The sequence below is a fragment of the Neofelis nebulosa genome, chromosome 2 (assembly GCF_028018385.1).
Source record: "Neofelis nebulosa isolate mNeoNeb1 chromosome 2, mNeoNeb1.pri, whole genome shotgun sequence".
Lineage (NCBI taxonomy): Eukaryota > Metazoa > Chordata > Mammalia > Carnivora > Felidae > Neofelis > Neofelis nebulosa.
The window spans coordinates 55,428,661-55,450,730 of NC_080783.1; the positions used below are offsets into that span (position 1 = coordinate 55,428,661).

A 22,070-nucleotide genomic window follows, 5' to 3' on the forward strand; every position below is an offset into this window, starting at 1 on the left:
GGAGACCCGCGAACCGGCGGGCGGGGCCCACCTTAGAGTAAGACCCGCAGCCCAGACAGCGAGGGGGCGTGGCCGGCGCTGCTGCACCGAGGCTCCGCCTTCGCCCGTCCCCTTCGCAAGAGGGACGCAAGCCGGGAGGGAAGGGGGAGTCGGAGGAGGCGGCACCGCTGGAGCGCTCCTCTCGGGGACCGGCTGACCCGGGGAGCGAGGACGTCGCTCGGCACCGCTCTTCCGCCTGCCGCCAGACCGTCCTTTCTTCGCTATGTCCCAGAGCAGGCATCGCGCTGCGGCCCCGCCGCTGGAGCGGGAGGACAGCGGGACCTTCAGGTCAGCACCCGAACGGTCGCGGCCAAGCCGGGCAGGGCCGGGAGTGGTGGGCACAAGAGGCGGGGCGGGAGAGCCCGCTTTCCAGCGGCATTCTGGGTAGAGCTCCCTCCCGGCGCTTTCGCCCGCGCGGGTGCGGGCGGACCCGCCGGCACTCAGCTCCGCCCTCCCGGCGGCGCGCGGGCCGGGGTCTGCGGCCTGGCCCCGCCCCGCTTGCGGCCTCGGTGCGCGCGCGGGGTGGGCGGAGATGGCCCGCGGCTGCCGCCCGGGAGGGGGTTTATGTGGGGTTAGTCCTGAGCGGTAACAGCACCCAAGACCCGAGCGAATCCTCCCCACCCGCTTTTAAGTTGTCTCCTTACAGCCCCTTTCACCCTGCCGGTTGCCCGCCGCAGCGGGGCTGGGAGACTGGTGCGCTTCGCCATCGCTGGTGCTGGCCGCAGGGGAGCTTCGGCGCCTCCCGCATCACTGTTGGTAGCAGTCAAATCCAACCTCTGTATGCTTCTGCTTCCCTCTCCGCTTTGGCATGCAAGGCACACCTTTTCTGGTTTTTGCAGTTTGGGGAAGATGATTACAGCTAAGCCAGGGAAAACACCGATTCAAGTATTACACGAATACGGCATGAAGACCAAGAACATCCCGGTTTATGAATGTGAAAGATCCGATGTGCAAATACACGTACCCACTTTCACCTTCAGAGTAACCGTTGGTGACATAACCTGCACAGGTCTGTGTGCTCTAGTTAACCCCGATGACCATGTGGGTTGGCCGGCAAGACTTGGTATTGCTTTTCAGTTCGGAAAAGTGCCCTTTTTAAACCAGGGACAGCTGTGAGGAGCAGGCTCTTGAAACTGAGACCTCTCATCTCAGGTCATGGGGACTTTCCAACTTCATCTGATTCTCTCCTTCATTTTCTCCTCTCCAGACACCAAGAGAAGCTTAGAAACATACCTTAGGATCCTCCTACGGTTTTTCCAAGAATTAGAAGCAGGAAAGGTTTTTGGAGCAACCATAGCTGGGTCAGTAGGTGCTGACAAGTTTCATAGTATCATAGATTATAGCAGATGCCCAGAGACCTGATCCCAAAATATTCTGAGCCTCTTCTCTTTGTCCATAGTGTCCATCTGGGACTTTAGGCCCGTTGTACCACACTTGATTCTGTGTCCAAACAAAATAAGGAAGACAGAAGGCTCAAATACCGCATTTCATAGCACCTTCTAGTTCCTGACCCTGTACAGGTTTTAGTAAGATGTCATCTCCTTTTTTTTTTTTTTTTCAGTTTTTTTCATGTTTATTTTATTTTTGAGAAAGAGACAGAGCACGAGCAGGGGAGAGGCAGAGAGAGAGAGGAAGACACAGAATCTGAAGTAGGCTCCAGGCTCCAAGCTGTCAGCACAGAGCCCAATGTGCCCCCAATGCAGGGCTCGAACCCAGGAACGATGAGATCACAACCTGAGCCAAAGTGGGAGGCTTAACTGACTGAGCCACCCAGGTGCCCCTCATCTCCCTTTTTATACATGAGGAAACGCATTCAGAGAGATTATCAGTAACATGCCCAAAGTCACATAGCAATGAAGTTTCAGAGTTCAGACTCCCCTTATTATGGTCTGTGAGCTTGAACAAATGATAACTGAAGTTGCCCATTTGTAAATGTAGGCATTCTATTTCTTATGTATATTTAATTTTTTTTTCAACGTTTTTAATTTATTTTTGGGACAGAGAGAGACAGAGCATGAACGGGGGAGGGGCAGAGAGAGAGGGAGACAGAATCGGAAACAGGCTCCAGGCTCCGAGCCATCAGCCCAGAGCCTGACGCGGGGCTCGAACTCACGGACCGCGAGATCGTGACCTGGCTGAAGTCGGACGCTTAACCGACTGCGCCACCCAGGCGCCCCTTCTTATGTATATTTAATTGCAAACACAAAAAATATTGAATACTAAATTTGGAAGAATGCTAAGAAAACAATTCCACAAGAAGGCTGGAGTTGCACCATCTGGTAAATGAAAGGCATCATTTGCTTAGGTCCCTGAAAGTCTGGAATCCACTGTTTTCCTTGAAACTGCTTTAAGAAAATCTTGAGGCTTTTTTGTCTATATGAGACAGGTGGATTGTAAATGCCAGCTACAAGTTTACTCATTATGAACCATACAATCATTGCATTACTCCTTTAGCAGATCTATTTTTATTTATTTATTTATTTATTTATTTATTTTTAATTTTTTTCAACGTTTTTTATTTATTTTTTTGGGACAGAGAGAGACAGAGCATGAATGGGGGAGGGTCAGAGAGAGAGGGAGACACAGAATCGGAAACAGGCTCCAGGCTCTGAGCCATCAGCCCAGAGCCCGACGCGGGGCTCGAACTCACGGACCGCGAGATCGTGACCTGGCTGAAGTCGGACGCTTAACCGACTGCGCCACCCAGGCGCCCCTAGCAGATCTATTTTTAAATATTCAGCGAAAATTTAAGAAAAGAAATGGTCTTTTTCCCTTTAAGATTAACAGCCTATGGCAACCAACCATTCTGTGTAGGTCCCCTACTCTCCCCACACTGCCCTGTCTTCCTATGCAAGTTTATGTGCCTCCACAGCTTCAAATACTATCTAAATGCTGATAATTCTGAAATCTCTGTCTTCAACCCAGCCCCAGTTACAGAACAGTCTTCCAACCTGTGCTTGCTGGGCATCTTCACTTGGATGGCCCAGACTGAATCCATCTCTTTTCCCTTAGATCTGTTCCACCTCTATTCCCTGGGTCAGTAAAGGCACCACCATTACCCATTCGCTCATAGTAGAGTGTTGGGTTTCATTTTCTTGACTCCTTCCCGTCCCTCTGCCTCTTGCCCACTCTTCCACTAAGTCTTACTTCCTAAGCATCTCTGGTACCTGCCTCCTTCCCTTCTGTTTTCATTACTGGTGTCTCAGCCGCTGTCTTCGCGCACTTGGGCCACAGCTGCTATCTCACAGTTGCTCTCTCAGCTTCTAGTCTCAGGCTGTCCATTCCTCAAGGGACACTGGCATTCAAATCTTTTTGTGTCCTTCTTGCTGTTAAATCCATTCAGTGGTTTGCCCATCATCTGGATAGATGCAGGTTTCTTAATAGGACTTAACAGCCTTGCTTCTCAAAATGTGATCAGCAGCAACATTAGTATCACCTGGGCACTTGAAGCAACTGCTCTAGAATATCAGGCCCCATGCCAGACCTGCTGGATCAGCGTCTGCATTTTAACAAAATTCCCAGGCAATTACTAGGGACATTAAAGTTTGAGAAGCACAGATTTCAGAGACTGTTCTTTGATCTCCCTTCCTACCCTCCAACTCTGTAGCCTTTCATCTCAAAACTCATCTCCTTAAGCATTCACCTACCAACTGATTGGAGCTCTTGAGAACACCATGCTCTGTGTTGCCTCTGAACCTTTGCAGGTATTCTTTTCTCTGCCTAGAATACTCTTCCTAACCCCCAACTCTCTTCACATTACTACCTTTTCCTAATCTTTTATGTCCTCATTGAGTTCTCTCTTCCTGCATGAAAACTTTCTGAATCCTTCCCAAGTAGAGGAGCTACCCCTTTTGTGTGCTTCCCCTCCACCCTGCACTTAAGCTTGTTTAACACATACGAATGTATTTCAGATGCGTATTTACAGGCAAAGTCCCATACTGGGCTGTGTGGTCTTTGAGGGCAGGGATTCTGTTTCATATTCCACCGTATCCCTCATACCTACGTTAGTAGATAAAGGCATATGGGTTGTATGTCCTCAGACATTTGAGAGTCACAGTTGAAATTCATTCCATATCCCTTTTCTTTCTTCCACACTGGAGAAATGGACATCAGCACTTTGGTACCACTTTTGAAGGGTTCTCAACACCTAGTTTGAACTCAGAAGGAAATTAGTTGGATTTACTATTTAGCAGGTGTGATTTCTTACTGAAATTAGGCTTCAATTTCAGTGATTAGTCAGGCCTACCCCCTGCCACCCCATTGACTACTAAGAGATACAGATTATATCAAAGACACATAACATAAATTCTCATCTTACCTGTATAAACCTTCTCCCACTGTACCCAACATGTATCTAGGACTGCTTAGCCAGTCAGGGCTTTAATCCAGTATAGGATGGACGATTAGAATAAAATTGTGCACATTTTGCTGTCAAATAGGGTTGATATAAGTAGCTCTGCTCCTTTGAAGAAAACTTCTTGCTACAGAAGAATTTCCTCTCTCTCTAGGAATAAGGAAAAGTAAAATACTAAGTTGTATTTTTCATAAAGTGTGGCATGGCCTACTTCATTACCATTTTATGTAATAAACATATACAGATTTTTTTAATATAGGGATTCATAAAGTTAAATAGGTAAAATGTTTAAAATCATGGGTTTTTCATATATTAATTTCATATGGTGAATATTTTGTTACAGTATGTAGTATGTTTTTATTACCTGCGTGTATATATACAAAAACTGTACTGACTTTGTTTTGCATTATGCAAACAGCTATGCAAGCCTCATATTTTCACAGCATATAAAAACATTTTTTTCTTAACCTTAATTCAGGTGAAGGTACAAGTAAGAAGCTGGCGAAACATAGAGCTGCAGAGGCTGCCATAAACATTTTGAAAGCCAATGCAAGTATTTGGTGAGCTAAATTTCTTTGTATTCTGCAGCTCAAAAATATCATGGCTGAGGTAAGATTAAAATCTTGAACGTGGTCACAAAAGCAACAAAGTCAACAGCTGTTAGTATTTAGCTCTAAAATTCTATTTCCTTGTGAAAACCTGTCACCATTAAAGACGACTTTATCCTTAAGAAATTCAGTCCACCAATTAACCGTTAAATGAAAGCTCTTGTGAACTAGGCGTTTTCCCCCCTCACTGGGATGCGACAATACAAAACCCCAGTTTTTCTGGCAAGTATCTTACTGTATTAAGACTTTAATAACTTCTGTACTACAGAAAACAAGGAATGAAGTGGAAAAAGATCAGTGGAAAATACTCTTAGGAATTCTAATTTAGAAGGAGACAAAGAGATTTCCTTTTATTATGGAATGTATAACAAATACAAGAAGATGTTAAGGGGGATGTTAATTCTTGACATGATTTTTCCAAAATGAATTTGTGTTATCACTTCAGGTGCTTTTGGAGAGTATTAGTCCCGGAGCATCTCATGTATCATTGGATGATGTCCTTTGGTTTCTGATGGACACGTCCTGGGGCATGCTGAGCCTTCAGATTCTCTTTACGTGCACTCAGTTATTCTTGGAGTTCAGTCTGGTTTATCTGCTCATAGTTGACAGCAGAGGCCCATGGGAATTTAGGATGAGTTTTTCTCCAGCCTCAAAACTTTTGCTTTAGCACGTACTTAGGTCCTCATGCAGTGCTCCTCCCGTTTCTAAGCTCTTCCAAACCATTTGAGTAGTTTAGAATGAAGCATTGACAAACTTCAGATCTCACAAAATGATTCTTGATTCTTTGGGGTCATATGTTATAGTTGATTTATGCTGGCTTTCTAGACATGCCAAAATGGCATGGCAGGTATTGGATTCTCCCCTTGCTGGTGGTGACCATGCTATTTCTGTGCAGTCCAAAGGTCAACCCAAAGTGTTGAGTACATTTGTAGAAATGAGTGTACGTAGTGTCCTTTCTGCACATGGGCACTTCGCTTTGTCAGCAAAAAAGGCTAACAAACTTTACTATATATTTGTGCTTCTTGACAGATAAGATGGGAATTACTAAGCTGTAATCAGGGCTAAAGTGGCCTGATTTAATACAGAGACTTTCTCACTTCTCCATCACAATTATTTGGGTAGCTTCGGCGTGCAGCATTGTAAGTGAATATTCATATCTCATCAGCCTATATAAAGCTTGAAGTTCTGGCAGGTGGAAAGGAAACTTGAAGAAGTGCCAATAACTGAACCTCTTTTGTCACCAAAGAAATGACTCTTCAGCCTTGTAGGTGATAGTAACCTTGAATGCAGCTTTATTCAGTGTTACACACTCATCCCCCAACTAACTAGTAAATTTAAACTAGTTAGAAGAGATTGTTCTCTTTTTCCCTAATTACAATCCCCACATGCTGGAACCAGATTCATGCAGGCCATCTATTTTATGCAGGATATATTTAAGTCTTAGGAGGATCATTCTAGCATAGAGCAGATGATATATCAAACAGATCTTTCTTCTTAAAAAACAAAACAAAAAAAAAACAAACAAACAGATCTTTCTTCCATAATTATATGAGGGGAAAAAACAACTTTATGACCTGTATCATTCACCTTACCAGGCTAAATTTCCTAATTGTTAGTCTTCCCTTTTTATGGCTGTAACATTAGTATGCTTTATTTAAATACATTTTTATTGAACACATAATATACAAAGCACTACAAGGCTTATGAAGGTAAGTAATCCATAGGCCCTACCATCAAGGATTTGACAGTCTGAACACAGGAGAGGTGTGGTGAGGGATGGACAAATTACATGTATTTGTAAGAGTATAATTTATGGTCATATAATTTGCCTAAGAAAGGGTCAACCCAAATGTCAACAGTTCTAAGGAGGGAGAGATTATGTTTCATTGGAGTAACAGGATAGGTTTCTTAGTGGAAGTGGCATTTGAGATATATCTCAGATAATGGATAAATCATGTTCTCATCCAGGTGGGAAAGAAAAGCATTCCATGAAGAAGCAAGAGCAAAGGCATAGAGGATTAAATAGGAAATGCTTGTCATTTATTTAACAGTTTGGGGAAAAGTATTTTGTTTTATAACACTTTAAAAAAATGTTTAGCTTTGCAGTTCCTGACCCCTTAATGCCCGACCCTTCTAAGCAACCAAAGAACCAGCTTAATCCTATTGGTTCATTACAGGTACGTTGCACAGTTTTTCCTTACTTAACATGTTGTCTATTGAAGAAAGATGTCATGTATTGATGATATCACAAGGGCTGAAATAAGGAATAAATATTTTAAAGATAAGATGGTATGATATTTTGTTTTCCCAGTTGTGATCATTAGATATTACAGCACTAACTTGAAATTATTTTCCTATTTATTTACGTTTTGGATTTTCTTCCATATACAGTATCTGCCTTTGGTTTGTGGAATTCTCATTTGAGATCAACAGGACCTCAGTGCACATGGGTAGAGTGTTTTATACTTTAAGAATATTTCTTGCCACTCTTGTGACAAACCTCTTTCTACTTCTGTTTAGAACAGAAGACTTTATAAAGAACCCAAATCGGGTAGCCTAACCCAAGAAAGGGGAAGTAGTTTATTTGCTTATTCTATAAAACAAACAAACAAACAAAAAACCTCAGCTTTGAATTTCTGCATGCGGAATATCCTTCTTGCAGATTATCCATGTGCTCTGTTGGACAGCTCCCCTCCCTATTACCCAGCCAGTCCTTTGGTCCCTTTCTTGCTGTCTGAGTTTTTCCATAGTGTTCTCCCCTGATCTTTCCTCAGCTTTGTCCAAGTCTGTCTGTTTGCCGCCTCTGCTCATCTTGCTGTTGTTGCAATGCAGTAGTTAGCTAGCTGTGGGCAGGAAGTCTATAACTAGGAAAGAGAGGCATTAGGAACTGAATGACAGTGAGACCTGTAGATGTCCTCACTGATGTTCCCCGAGAGGGCAATAGTAGCTCCTCTTTCTCTATGAGCTCTTTGATATTGGCTCTCTATGGCTTAATGGAAGAACACCATTCCTATCCTAGCAGTAAACTGCTTCAGTTTTAGTATTGTGGGCTTGCAAGATATAAAATGCTGGAGTATTTATGGGGAATGTAGGGTCTTCCCCCATTTTTTCATTGCAGAATATCATTATTCCTTTCAAACTTAGAAATGGGATCAAAATCATGAAAGACTATCGTTTATGTGATTAAGCCATTGCATAGAAAAATTACTACTAAAGCCGCATCTCCACTTTCTAGGAATTGGCTATTCATCATGGCTGGAGACTTCCTGAATATACCCTTTCCCAAGAGGGAGGACCTGCTCACAAGAGAGAATATACCACAATTTGCAGGCTCGAGTCATTTATGGAAACTGGTAGTTACTTCTTTTTACTCTCTTAAAACTGAAGACATTTGAAATACTTTTACATGATGAATGACTATAGAAATTTCTGTTGTGATTTCCTTTCAAATATTTCTGTGGGGAAAAATTGATACACTCCTGTTCTACTGTCTCTTTCTGCAATTGAACTTAAGTTAAATATTTGGCTTAAGAATTCTTATACTTCAGGGGCGCCTGGGTGGCTCAGTCGGTTAAGCGTCCGATCATGATCAGCTCAGGTCATGATCTCGCAGTTTGTGAGTTTGAGCCCCGTACTGGGCTCTGTGCTGACAGCTCAGAGCCTGGAGCCTGCTTCGGATTCTCTGTCTCCCTCTCTCTCTCTGCCCCTCCCCTGCTCACACTCTGTCTCTCTCTCCTTCAAAAATAAATAAACATTAAAAAAAATTTTTTTAAAGAATTCTTATACTTATTAATTTGATATTTTTCAGAATCATGGAAAATCTTGTAATGGAAAGTAGCAAATAATTGACCCTTTACACAGTCTGCACTGATGTGTTAGTGACTTAAAAATCATTTTAGAAAAAAGCAATAGTGAACCTCGTAGGAATTTCAACAACTATTGTAGAAGATTGGAGGACTAGAAGAAGATCACATTTGAAGACAAGATGATTAATAAGAGGCTAGGTGGCAAAAACTAGCGTGAGATAAAAATAAAGTAGAAATCATCCTTTTGAATGATAGCAACTTCCATGTTGTAAAGGCCAGAAACTACAAGGAAAAAGTCTCTTAATAGAGCACTAGTGAGGGTTCCTATTTTCACTTCTGCAGCCTGTTTCTATCATTCTTAAAATGGCGTGAAATGAAATTTTATCTTGGCTAGATAGTAGTTTCAAATAGTAAGCAACTGTTTGCCCTTGAGAGGCAGTGTGGACCAGTGCAGAAAGCACTGAACCAGAAGTGGGAACTTCAGCTCCCATGCTTGATGCAGTCCTTGGTGTGCAAAGGTAGGCCGATCACTAATCCCTCTGGGCCTCACGTTTTAAATCTATAAAATAAAAAGATGGAAGTAGATGATACTTATGATGTCTTTCAACTGCAGTTATCTTCCCTAAGCCCTTTTTATTCATGTTAAAAAAATTCCACACAGTTGTCAGTGTATAGAAGGTTACAAGCAAGAAGTCGGCATCAAGAGATAAGAGTTACAATTCAAATGTACCTTGATAAATTTGAATGCTTGGTCACAGTTAAACCAAATGGGATTCATTGAAGCTAGGCAGAGGGAAATAGAGCTGTTCCAAACACAAAGTATAACTATTAAAGATAGTTAAAGTTTATTAAAGATAAACTGCCAAAGAAGTGCCTTCAGAAATGTAAGAATTAACAGTTGTATGAGGTACAACAAGCAAAGATGGCAGGTCAGCAAAAGAATAGTGTATAAAAATCATCAAAAACAACATTTTACACATCTGATTATTCTCTGTGGACATTAATTTCTTTCCTAAACCTACTTTTTTTTTTTTTTTTTAGGAAAGGGGGCATCAAAAAAACAAGCCAAGAGAAACGCTGCTGAGAAGTTTCTTGCCAAATTCAGCAATATTTCTCCGGAGAACCACATTTCTTTAGTGAGTAATGATCAAGACACCTATGATGTCAATGTGATTAAGTAGCTCTTACTGTAGGAAACTTCCCTAGATTCCTTCTTGTATAGACACCTCAGAGTTGCAATTTTTAAAAATCTCCTCACTGTTGAGTTCTACACCACCCCAGTTTTAGCTGTCACGGGGTGACTAGGTAAGAGGGCTTGGGAGACAAAATCAAATTCAAAATCATATGATGGATTCTAAAATGATAGGCCAGTAGTGCCATTTTTGCCTTCAAATTAACAATGCTTTCCCATGCCTTTGTTCATTCATTCATTTATCCACTCAGCAAACATTTAGTGAGCTCATACTATGTGCCAAACTGTGTGTCAAGTGCTGTGCATACAGTGAATAAGACAGTTTCTGCCCCTAGGGAATTTGTAGCCTACTGAAAGAGAAAAGACCCCAACAAACTGGTCCATAGAGAGGGTGCTCGGGAACGTAGGAGAAGGATCCAGCCAAGACCAGGGGTTTCAGGAAGACTTCTTGCAGGAAGTAATATCTAAGTCAAGACCTTAGGATGAGAACAGGAGAAAAGAAACCCAAAGAGGAAAAAAAAAAAAGCACGTACAGACACCTAGGAGTAATACATTATATGCCATCCGGGAACCCTACATAATTTGGTGTGGATAGAGCATAAATTTGGAGGAGGGTGTCTCAAAGAGTCAGGCCAGAGAGGCAAAGAGGGATTAAATCTGGAAGGGACTATTATAGTAAAGAGATTAAATTTTATCCTGAGGGCAGAGCAAAATCATAGGAATTTTAATCTGGGAAAGACAGGATTAGAAGTGGAATCACCGGCTGCACTGTGGTGAGTGACTAAGTCTTAGATGCTAGAATATTGTTACAGAAAACAAATGAGAAATGATGGTGGCCTCTACTACACTGGTGGCAGTTGAAATGGTCAGTGTGTAAAAATTATTTTGAAAACCGAAGTGAATGGGGCATGGTAACTGATTGGATGTGGGGAGTAAGGAAAACGGGGGAAATAAACATTTTTAGATTGGCAACTGAGTAGATGATGGCACCATTTAATAATATGGGGAACACAGAAGATGAGTGGGATTTAAGGGGGAGAAGATAGTAAGTTAAATGCAGAATGTATTGAACCTGAAATGTTTGTAGAATATGTTAAGTAAAGATAGTAGGCAGCTGGGCAAACAAATGTAAAGCTTAAGAGGTTAGGCTACACGTGACATATTACTTGCGATTCTGATATTTAGAGATAGACACATCTTGTGGTACATTCATTATCTGAGTGTTTATGAGGTAGGGAATGAGAAGTGAAGATTATAGCAGTGCCAAGTTTATGATAAAATAAGGGCTCATTCTTAGAGAAAAAAAGTCAAAGACATACACATTAATATGATTTTGGTTTTACCTTTTTAATAGAAAAACATAAAACATTGCATCCACTTCTTTTAAAATTGGATCAGAGATGACACCAGAATCACAAAGCACAGATTGGTTTATAGGTGAATTCTGTTAAATCTTCAAGGAAGAGGTAATTTCCAATGCCATTTAAACTCTTCCAGGCAATACGTCTATAACATAGGGGAAGCTTCTAAATTTATTTTTCAAAAACAACAATAACACTAACACCAAAACCTGACAATAGCAAATCCTGATGGAAAAAAATTATGGATTAATCTCCCTTATAGTGAAAAACCTTAGTAATATATTCAGTGGAACAATAAAAGAATAATATACCATAGAGAGGTTGGGTTTATTTCAGGAATGCAAGGATATTTCAAGGTTAGTAAATCTGTTACTATAATTAATCACATTAATGGGTCAGAGAAAAACAATCTTCCCAATGGGTGCCAAAAAGATACTTGACAATCATTGATAAACACTATTAACATATCCCTATTGTGATTCAAAATATATACCTCAAAAAAAATCAAAATCATAGTTATGTATTTACTTATTACATCCCTTCCCATTAATTTCATAAATATGACAATGATATCCACTAATGGCATTTTTTAAACCTTGTTATAGAGGTACCAATCAATATAATTAGACAAAACAATAAAAGGTTGAAAATCAAAAAAAGGAGATATAAATGATCATTAACTGCAAATAATATGATTGTGTTCCTATAAAATCTGCTAGAATAAGAGAATTTATCAAGGTAATTGATCATAAAATTAATATATAAAATCAATAGCTTTTCATATTATTTACAGTTATGAAAGTAACCACCACAATAATTAAAGAGGATACTTAAAAATTGCTTCTGGAAAGGGGACCAAAGGTAGGGATGGAGCAAAGCTCAGGATTATTGCTTTTATAATTCTGTACTATTTGACTTTTTGTTTTGTGTGTGTATTACTTAACAAAAGTTATGGAGCTTGGTAACATTGATCATTTTATAGTAAAATAGAAATCTTTTTTAAAGTGTACTTGAAAAAAATCAACAGTTTATTTATAGATATTAAGAGGTAGAATAAAAGAGATCATATTTTCAACAATAGAAAAGAGAATAATGTGCCAGGGAATGAACGTAAAATGAAATGTGCAGGACCCATGTGAAAAAAACTTTAAAACTTTACTGAAGGATTTAACAGAAATTGAATATATGTAAAGCTGTTTCTTTATTAACAATAGGAAGACTCAATATTGTTAATATAGTACTTAAGAAGGTAATGTAGTCTCAAAATATACTGGAATTTGGGGCACCTGGGTGGCTCAGTTGGTTAAGCATCTGACTCTTGATTTGGGCTGAGGTCGTGATCTCCCTGTTGATAAGATCAAGCCATCAAGGCTCTGGGTTGACAGCATTGAGCCTTCTTGGGATTCTCTGTCTCTCCCTCTTTCTCTGCCCCTCCCCTGCTCATTCTCCTTCTCTGTCTCTCAAAATAAATAAACTTTAAAAACCAAACAAACAAGCAAACAAAAATCTACTGGAATTCACTTCGGATCTCAATACAGCTTTACTGCATTTATCTGGAAAAATGAACTCTCAAGAATAGCCAAGAAAACTGAAAAGAAAGAGTGCCGAAGGTGGGGTTATACCTTACCAGATATACTGTAAATCTATAGTGATAAAACACGTACCGGTACAGGAATAGACAAAGGATAAAATAGAGAACCCAAGTATAGACCATAATCATATAGGAGTATAGGATATGATAACAGTGAGATTTCAAATCAATGGGCAAGAGGATGGATTATTCAATAAATAATGTAGAAGTAACTTAACAGCCACATTTGCAGGGAGGAAGGGAGAGGAAGCTGTATATACCTGTGCATGTGTGACATATTTAGGTTGCTCCCTTATTCCTTATATCTAAATAAATTTCAGATGGATCAAAAATGTGAACATAAGAATTGACAGGCTCTGTGCTGACAGCTCAGAGCTGGAGCCTGCTTTGGATTCTGTATCTCCCTCTCTCTCTGCCCCTCCGCTGCTCTCACTCTCTCTCTCAAAACTAAACATTAAAAAAAAAAGTATGACCATGGGGTGCCTGTGTGGCTCAGTCGGTTAAGTGTCCGACTTCAGCTCAGGTCATGATCTCACGGTTCGTGGGTTCGGGCCCCACATCGGACTCTGTGCTGACAGCTCGGAGCCTCGAGCCTGCTTCTGATTCTGTGTCTCCATCTCTCTCTGCTCCTCCCCTGCTCATGCTGTCTCTCTCTGTCTCTCAAAAATAAATAAACGTGTAAAAAAAAAAAAAAATTAAAAAAACAAAAAAAGTGTGACCATAAGAATTGAAACCAAGTATGAGAAAACTTGGAAGAGCTTTCCTTTTTAAAATTCTTAGCATAGGGAAAAATATTTTAGTATAACCTATAAACTATAAAGTAGTAGAAGATTTATAAATTTGACTACACAAAACCTATTATTATATGGCAGTAAAATCTGTAAATAAAACTAAGAATAAGAAGAAATTATTTGGAACACTGATCTATAAATGGACTGTTTTCTGTACCACATAAAAAGCTCTTACACATCAATAAAAAAGATAACCCTGTAGAAGAAATACAAATGGTTAAAAAAAAATGATCAGCTTCATTCATGGACATTAAACTAGATACTATTTTCACCTTTTAGATTGATGAAACCTACAAAGTTCGATAGCACCTGCTGTTGGCGAGGGTATCTGAAAACAAGCACCCTCCAAGAATGTTGATGGAGGTATAAATTGGTTTAGAAATCAGTCTGGAAGTATTTATCAAAATTAAAAGCATACATGTTCTGTGACTCAGTTCTACTTCTAGAAATCATCCTACAGGTAAAGACATCCAAGTGCAAAAGAGTTTTATTGTAACATTGTTAGTAAAAGCAAGAAATCAGAAATAACCTAAAACCCATAATTGAAGACTGGTAAGATAAATATAGTGCATATATGTGCATTGACATGAGAAAAATGAACAAGATGTAGAAGAGTAAGCTATCATTTTTGTTTGAAAAGAAGACTGTGTGTGCTTGAATTTAGAACAGTTATAGAAGGATATTGAAGAAATGTTTCAACATTAAGTACCTCTGGGGAGGGCAACATAAGTTTCCTGGGTAGAGATAGTAAGCAAAAGAGACTATTTTTCATTATATATTTGTTCCTATTGCAATTACTATATCAAAGAATGATACTTTTTAAAAACCAAATTTTAAATTTCCAACTAAGGAATATGAAATTCTATTTAAAGATCCTGAATAACCAAAATAATGTTGAAAAAGAAAACCAAAGCTAGATGCATCACAGTCCCAGACTTCATGTTGTTTTAGAAAGCTGTAATCATCAAGATAGTATATTAATGGCATGATAACAGACCTACTGATCCATGGAACAGAATAGAGAACCCAGAAATGGACCCACAAATGCATGGCCAATTAATCTGCAACAAAGCAGGAAAGAATATCCAATGGAAAAAAGACAAGTCTCTTCAAATAGTGTCAGGAAAATTGGACAGCAACATGCAGAAGAATGAAGCTGGACTATGTTCTTATACCAAACACAAAAACAAACTCAAAATGGATGAAAGACCTACAGGATACCATCAAAATCCTAGAGAAAACAGGCAGCAACCTCTTCGACCTTGGCCACAGCAACTTCTTACTAGACATGTCCCTGGAGGCAAGGGAAACAAAAGCAAAAATGAACTATTGGGACCTCATCAACATAAAAAGCTTCTGCACAGTGAAGGAAACAACAAAACTAAAAGGCAGCCTATGGAATGGGAGAAGATTTTTGCAAACAACAAATCAGATAAAGGGTTAGTATCCAAAATCTATAAAGAACTTATCAAACTCAACACCCAAAAAACAAATAATCCAGTGAAGAAATGGGCAGAAGATGTGGATAGACACTTTTCCAAAGAAGACATCCAGATGGCCAACCGACACATGAAAAGATGCTCAACATCACTCATCATCAGGGAAATACCAATCAAAACTACACTGAGATACCACCTTACACCAGTCAGAGTGGCTAAAATTAACAACTCAGGCAACAACAGATGTTGGTGAGGATGTGGAGAAATGGGAACCCTCTTGCACTGTTGCACTGCAAACTGGGGCAGCTGCTCTGGAAAACAGAGTGGAGGTTTCTCAAAAAATTAAAAGTAGAACTACCCTATGACCCAGCAATGGCACTACTAGGAATTTATCCAAAGCATACAGGAGTGCTGATTCGAAAGGACACATGTACCCCAATGTTTATAGCAGTGCTTTCAACAATAGCCAAATTATGGAAAGAGCCTAAATGTCTAACTGATGAAATAAGGTGTGATTATATATACAATGGAATACTACTTGGCAATAAGAAAGAATGAAATCCTGCCATTTGCAGCAACATGGATGGAACTAGAAGATATTATGGCAAGTGAAATAGAGAAAGACAGATACATGTTTTAACTCATATGGAACTTGAGAAACAACGGAAGGCCATGGGGAAAGGGAAGGAGAAAAAAAATAGTTATAAACAGAGAGGAAGGGAGGCAAACCATAAGAGACTCTTAAATACAGAGAATAAACTGAGGGTTGATGGAGGGGATAGGAGAGAGGGGGAAATGGGTGATGGGCATTGAGGAAGGCACTTGTTGGGATGAGCACTGGGTGTTGTATGTAAACAGTGAATCCCAGGAATCTACCCCCAAAACCAAGAGCACACTGTATACACTGTATGTTAGCCAACTTGACAAGTTATATTAAAAAATAAAATTTTAAAAATAAATAAGACTAAGAATAGCTTGCCATACTTTGTTTTTGGCGTACGATATGAAAGCAATTTGAGAAAAATAAACGAACATGGTAGAAAGGGATGGATATAAGGGAGAATAAAGAAAAGGGGGAAAAAAAAACAAAAACCATAAGCTCAGTTGGGATCTGGGAAAAGTCTGATAAGAACTTTTAGACGTCCTTCCTTTCATTTGAATGACTTGTTCTTCTCAAACCTAACTTGCACATCGCACCTTTTCTACAGTTTGTTTTCTGCTCTACAGCTGTTAGTTACAATGATTGGTTAGTATTTAATACAGGAAATCATGAAGATAAGAACATTGGTTTTTATTTTAATTTGTAAATTGCTCCATTAGGCAGATCCAGTTATTTGCAGGTTGGTTTATACTGCTCTTAAATTTCTTAAGACATCTTTTTTTAACATACATCTTAATGTGGCCATCAGAAAATTTGGCTGAGAGACCTTTGTCCTACACAAAAGTATTTTTAAATACTTCCAGTATATTATTGTATGTGTTTCTTTCTTCTGTAACATTGTGGTATTTGTTAAGAGTGTCCTTGTTGGTGTTGTCTACTTTAAATGGGAAGTTTAACCAAATGGTATCCATTTAAACACGCTCTCTTGGTAGAGCATTAAATGTGCCTAATAAATACTTTTAATTATATCATAGCATTAGAGCACAGTCAGAGTTAAAAATCTTAATTTTCATCTCTGTTTTTCAGACAAATGTAGTAGGACATTCTTTAGGATGTACTTGGCATTCCTTGAGGAATTCTCCTGGTGAAAAGATCAACTTACTGAAAAGAAGCCTCCTCAGTATTCCAAATACAGATTACATCCAGCTGCTTAGTGAAATTGCCAAGGAACAAGGTTTTAATATAACATATTTGGATATAGGTATGATTTTTTTCCTTAGCTTACCTCAAAACCTGTTTCTTTTTAAAATGTATTTGAAAAACAAAACCTGTGTTATAATTTATTTCATTGACCAGGGATTATAAATATAAATATAAATAAATATATATATATATATATATATATATATATTCACACACACACATACATTTATAAATACATTTTTATTTATAATAAATACATATTTTATACATATATATAATTAGAATAGTAATATTTATCATTGATCTGTCTGTCCCATTCTTATAAATAATGCTAATAGCTATCATCTATACAGTTGTAATAATAAAAACAGTAGCTCATATTTATAGTTTTATTATAGGCCAGGCACTGTTGTGGGGATATTACATATTTCAACTTAACTGAATTCTCAAACTAATCCTGTGAAATAGGTCTATTATTTTTACATATAAGGAAAGAAAGTAAGGCACAGGAGAGGTTCGGAAACTTGCCTGAGATGACAGCTAGTTAGTGGTAGAGTCAGATTAGGGGAGGAGTCCCCTAGACACAGATACAGTCTGGCCCCCAGACACAGATACAGTGTCTATTAAACTAGCCCTGATGGAGAGCTTGACAAATAAAAAGGCACCCACGCTTCTAGAACAAGTACCAAGGTTGTGGGGGCCAGACCCCTTCTCTCCACTTTGTCACCATATGCCCATTCAAGGAGATCAGTGGGGACAAGTACTTTATAACTCTGTTCCATTCCAGCTATTCTAGATTTCCTCGAGCTCTTAATCACTTAGATAGACAAACGTGGACAAATTACATAGCAAGTCAGTTTGGATTTTAATTAGCTTTATAAAGCCGGCCTGTGTTTGTGGCCTGTGTGCATGTGCGTTTGGTGTCTTGACTTAACATGTGTAATATGTGAAGAATTTGATATCCCTTATAGCATCCCCAGTGGGCTATGGGGACCTAGCTTGAAGGAGCTGTTAGCTGTGGTGTTTAGGTGCTTAAAGAACTTCTGATTGTCTGCTACTTCCCGAGTGCAGTATCTTAATATACTGAAAATGATGCAGAACCTGGGGATTTAGTACGGACACATTGTCAGAAAAGATGGCTGATGGGAGACGATTCATTCAATAAATATGTTGCAGGGAGTATGGCCGGAGTCACAAAAGATGAGTCCACAAACAAAGTGCAGTTAAGTGAAGGTCCTCATACTTGAGTCAGAATGAAGACCCCCAGAATGAAGCTTCTTTTTATTAGGATAATTGCTAAAGACTACGTGCATAAAGTCAGCTAAGCAAGTGTGTTAATCAATCTAATGGCTTAGCTTTTCAAGGTTGAATTTCGAGTTAATTGGTTTCTACAACACTAGGAAGGGTCAGGTGTGAAGGAGGATCCACCCTGGACAATGTTAATGGCTCTAGGCATTCCTTATGCAGCAGCAGCAGTGATCAGCTATGTAAACATGTCCTAAGGCCTTGTACCTTCTCCAGCCCTTCCCTTTTGAAGTCTTTTCCTTTGATGCTTCTCTCCTGCATCTCCCACAAACATATTTGTAAGTATCTACACTTTGTTGAGTGTTTAAGATACAGAGATGAATAAGCCATGTTATGAATAGGACTATGGATGGTTGAATCTGGGAAAAGAAGGAAACTTAAGATGGCCTTTGAGATTATGAATTAATGATGCCTTTAAAATGAATCTTACCAATTTTAAGAACTAAGTAGTTCTTGTAAATATAGAACAGCAATCTAAAAACCACAGCTAATTTGGCCTTTTTTTTTTTAATTCGGTTTATTTGTTTGAGAGAGAGACAGAAAGCAAGCTGGGGAGGGGCAGAGAGAGAGAGATAGGGAGACACCGAATCCGAAGCAGGCTTTAGGCTCCGAGCTGTCAGCACAGAGCCTGACACAGGGCTCAAACTCATGAACTATGAGATCATGACCTGAGCTGAAATTGGACACTCAACCAACTGAGCCACCCAGGCGCCCCTAATTTGGCCTAAGGTCTATGCAGTTACCTTCCAAAGAACCTAAATGTTCTCCAGAAAAGATATGCAAAAGGCCAACAAGCATACAAAAAGATCTCACTATTATTAGTCATCAGGGAAATGCAAATCAAAGCCACAGTGAGGTACTAATTCAGACCCACTGGGATGATGACTATGATGAAGAAAATAGAAGATAACAAATGTTGACAAAGATGTAGAGAAATTGTAGCATTCCTCACTGCTGGTGGGAATGGAAAATGGTTGAGCTGCAGTGGAAAACAGGAATTTTGCTGCTCTTCGAATGAGTTACCATATGACCTAGCAATCCTGCTAGGTATATACCCAAAAGAATTGTAAACTGGTATTCGAACAAATACTTGTACACACATGTTCATAGTAGTACTTTTCACAGTAGCCAAAAGGTGGAAACAGCTCAAATGTCCATAAGCAGATGAATGGATAAATCAGTCGTGGGATATACATGCAATTATTATTATTCAGCCATGAAAAGAAGTGAAGTTCTGCTACATGCTACAACATGGATGAACCTCGAAAACATACTAAGTGAAAGAAGCCAGACACAAAAGGGTCATGTTGTATGATACCGTTTATATCAAATACCCAGGGTAGGTTAATCCAAGATGGTTGCCAGGAGCTTCAGGGGAGGGAAAACAGGGAGCAACTGCTTGATGTATCTGGTGTTTCTTCTGGGGGAAATGAAATGTTGTGAATGTTGTGTAACTAGTGAGAGGTGGTGGTTGCACAATATCTGAACGTACTAAATGCTACTGAATAGTTCACTTTAAAATGGTTAGCATTATGTTATGTGAATTTTACCTCAATTTAAAAGAAAACAAAAGAGCCTCAACGCCAGCACTAGAAAGCCTCTTCGCACATGAAGTCATTCCACTGTATCTGGATGTTTCCTGTTATATGGACTCTAGCTGAAATAGCGTTTAATCATGACCACTTTTAACAAATTGTAACTCACCTGTTTCTCTTTCCCTTGTGTCATCTAACCGTCTTTAGTGACAGTGATCGATCCGTTGATGAGAAGAACATTTGTTTCCTGAGTTTAGGTATTTTTAAAACACCCTAACCCATATGCAGTATGGAACTAGACTATCTGCATAGATGTATAACAAAAGAACATTGAAGGCAAGAGAGAAGTCTTGCTCTGAACCCTGTATTTCCTGGTTCAGATGTCTACTGAAAGTAACTCTAGACTTCATAGGGAAGAAGACAGTCTCTCTAGTTCTCTAGCAAATGGTTTTTTCCTCTCTAAAAAAGTCACTGTGGTTCAGTTTGCAAACACTGTTCAACTAGACACATTAGAATTGCCTTGGGAGCTCTTAAGAGGAAATGCAAGAATCTGGCTACTCCAACCCCTAGCCCTGTGTGTCTGATTGAGCCTGCATTTCTTTTGAGCTCCGTCAGGTGATTATGAAGCCCAGTTGTGTTTGAGAGCTACTGGAGTTGATCAGTTGTGTTTTGGTGTCTGTTTGTATAAGGATGATAAAGATGTGGAGGAAGCAGAGTCCTATACCATGGGTCTATAAAGGAAGACAATAGTAAAACCTTGCTTTCACAGAGAATCTGCTTTCTATCCACTTGGTCTTAACTGTCCCGTTTGAATGTCATTGCAGAAGAGCTGAGTGCCAATGGACAGTATCAGTGTCTCGCTGAACTATCCACCAGTCCCATCACAGTCTGTCATGGCTCCGGGATCTCCTGTGGCAATGCCCAGAGTGACGCAGCTCACAATGCTTTACAGTATTTAAAGATAATAGCAGAAAGAAAGTAAGCCTGAAGCAACTTAGAAACCCCCCGTAGCACATAAGAAGTCCCCTTTTCACCCCTTCCCAAGTAAAATGTTTACTATGTTTGAGTTTGTGTGTCATTTCTAAATCTCTTCATAGAGTCCATCAACACCCCAGATTTAATTATCTCCTGGTAGTTATTAAGCTCTTTTTAATGGCTTCAACTTTGTATTGGTATATTGTATTTATAAACTTTGTACCATAGGCAGAGTGTAGCACCCATTTTACAATGCCATGTACATAGAAGGAAGAAATTGCATGTTTGTTGTTGATGACCATGATGAAGATGATGACGACTAAAACTGCTAGCAACAGTCTTTCTTACTGGTGCTTAACCTCTTCTTTGCGCAAGGCTTTGTAAAGGGAATTCGAAGGAAGCCCCTTAGAACTACAAGCGTTGAGGAGCGCACTATCAGGCCTCTGTTGAATGTGAGTGTTGAATTTCAGGGAACATGATTGGTCTGCTGTTCATTTGAATCCATGTAATAAAAAGCTGTTGTTATAACAGATTCCGTTCATTTTATTAAAGTGTTACTGACCTGACTTTGGCCCCTTCTTTTTAGCCATTCTTGTGAGTGACATAATGTGGATATTCTGTTTTTTAAGTATCTCTAGTGTACTTCTGAAGATCAAAGTTGAGGAAAAAACCTATGGCCTGAGCAAAAATTCACAAATGTATACATGATGAATCACTTCCATATTTTCTCAAAGCAACTGCAAGTTGGTCTTTTTCTTCAACATAACTGTTTGTAGATGAGTTAGCAGTTGAAAAAGCATTAGTAAGATTACCAAAAAAACCCAAAAACTCAAAATTGAATTATAACTCAATTCCATTGCAAGAATGTTTCAAACAAAGCAATGAATGATTGAAAGGTTAAGAGAGAAGCTTCATGAGCAAATTTTAATTTTGCCTTTTATGTTTCCATATATCATCATCTAACACCTCAAGCGGTCCATCTGCCAGCACCAGTGGATAGTGCTCCTTTTGTAGATTAGATGGAAGTCTCAGGCCTGTTTTCAGAGCTCAGGGAAAGCTTCAGAGCAGGAGAGCGCTGAAAAAGGTAGGTTTTGACAATCTCAAGTGATAATCTAGCAGGAAGTATGTAACAAGTATTTTTCTGTCTGGGAAAAAATCAGACCTAAGTGGAATCCTTTGAGAAGAACAAAACAATAAAGGAAAACCAATGCACGTAACTTATTTAAAACTGTAAAGAACACTGTTTCATATTATAGCTATACATATCAGT

General features: G+C 39.4%; 1 protein-coding gene across 6 annotated transcripts; it reads left to right on the top strand.

Moving 5' to 3' along the window:
• Nucleotides 1-115: 115 nt before the first annotated feature.
• PRKRA (protein activator of interferon induced protein kinase EIF2AK2) lies at nucleotides 116-21,366 on the top strand. Of its 6 annotated transcripts, XM_058712728.1 has the most exons (8): nucleotides 116-327; nucleotides 879-1,048; nucleotides 4,872-4,953; nucleotides 7,100-7,178; nucleotides 8,237-8,354; nucleotides 9,849-9,943; nucleotides 16,869-17,043; nucleotides 20,650-21,366. In XM_058712728.1, exons 1-8 carry the CDS (start codon nucleotides 263-265, stop codon nucleotides 20,805-20,807), a joined length of 942 nt encoding a protein of 313 aa, XP_058568711.1. In that variant the 5' UTR covers nucleotides 116-262; the 3' UTR covers nucleotides 20,808-21,366. The 6 variants fall into 6 exon arrangements, with proteins under 6 accessions (XP_058568711.1, XP_058568714.1, XP_058568723.1 ...); XM_058712731.1 differs by lacking the exon at nucleotides 879-1,048 and having other exon boundaries at nucleotides 192-327; nucleotides 4,872-5,002; XM_058712740.1 differs by lacking the exon at nucleotides 879-1,048 and having other exon boundaries at nucleotides 282-327.
• Nucleotides 21,367-22,070: the final 704 nt, after the last annotated feature.

What these genes read in the sequence shown, in the direction of transcription:
- PRKRA (XM_058712728.1), top strand. Translation starts at nt 263, where the DNA reads ATGTCCCAGAGCAGGCATCGCGCTGCGGCCCCGCCGCTGGAGCGGGAG. An exon ending in TGGTGACATAACCTGCACAG is followed by an intron (nt 1,049 to 4,871) that starts GTCTGTGTGCTC and finishes ACCTTAATTCAG; the next exon opens with GTGAAGGTACAAGTAAGAAG. An exon ending in ATCCTATTGGTTCATTACAG is followed by an intron (nt 7,179 to 8,236) that starts GTACGTTGCACA and finishes TCCACTTTCTAG; the next exon opens with GAATTGGCTATTCATCATGG.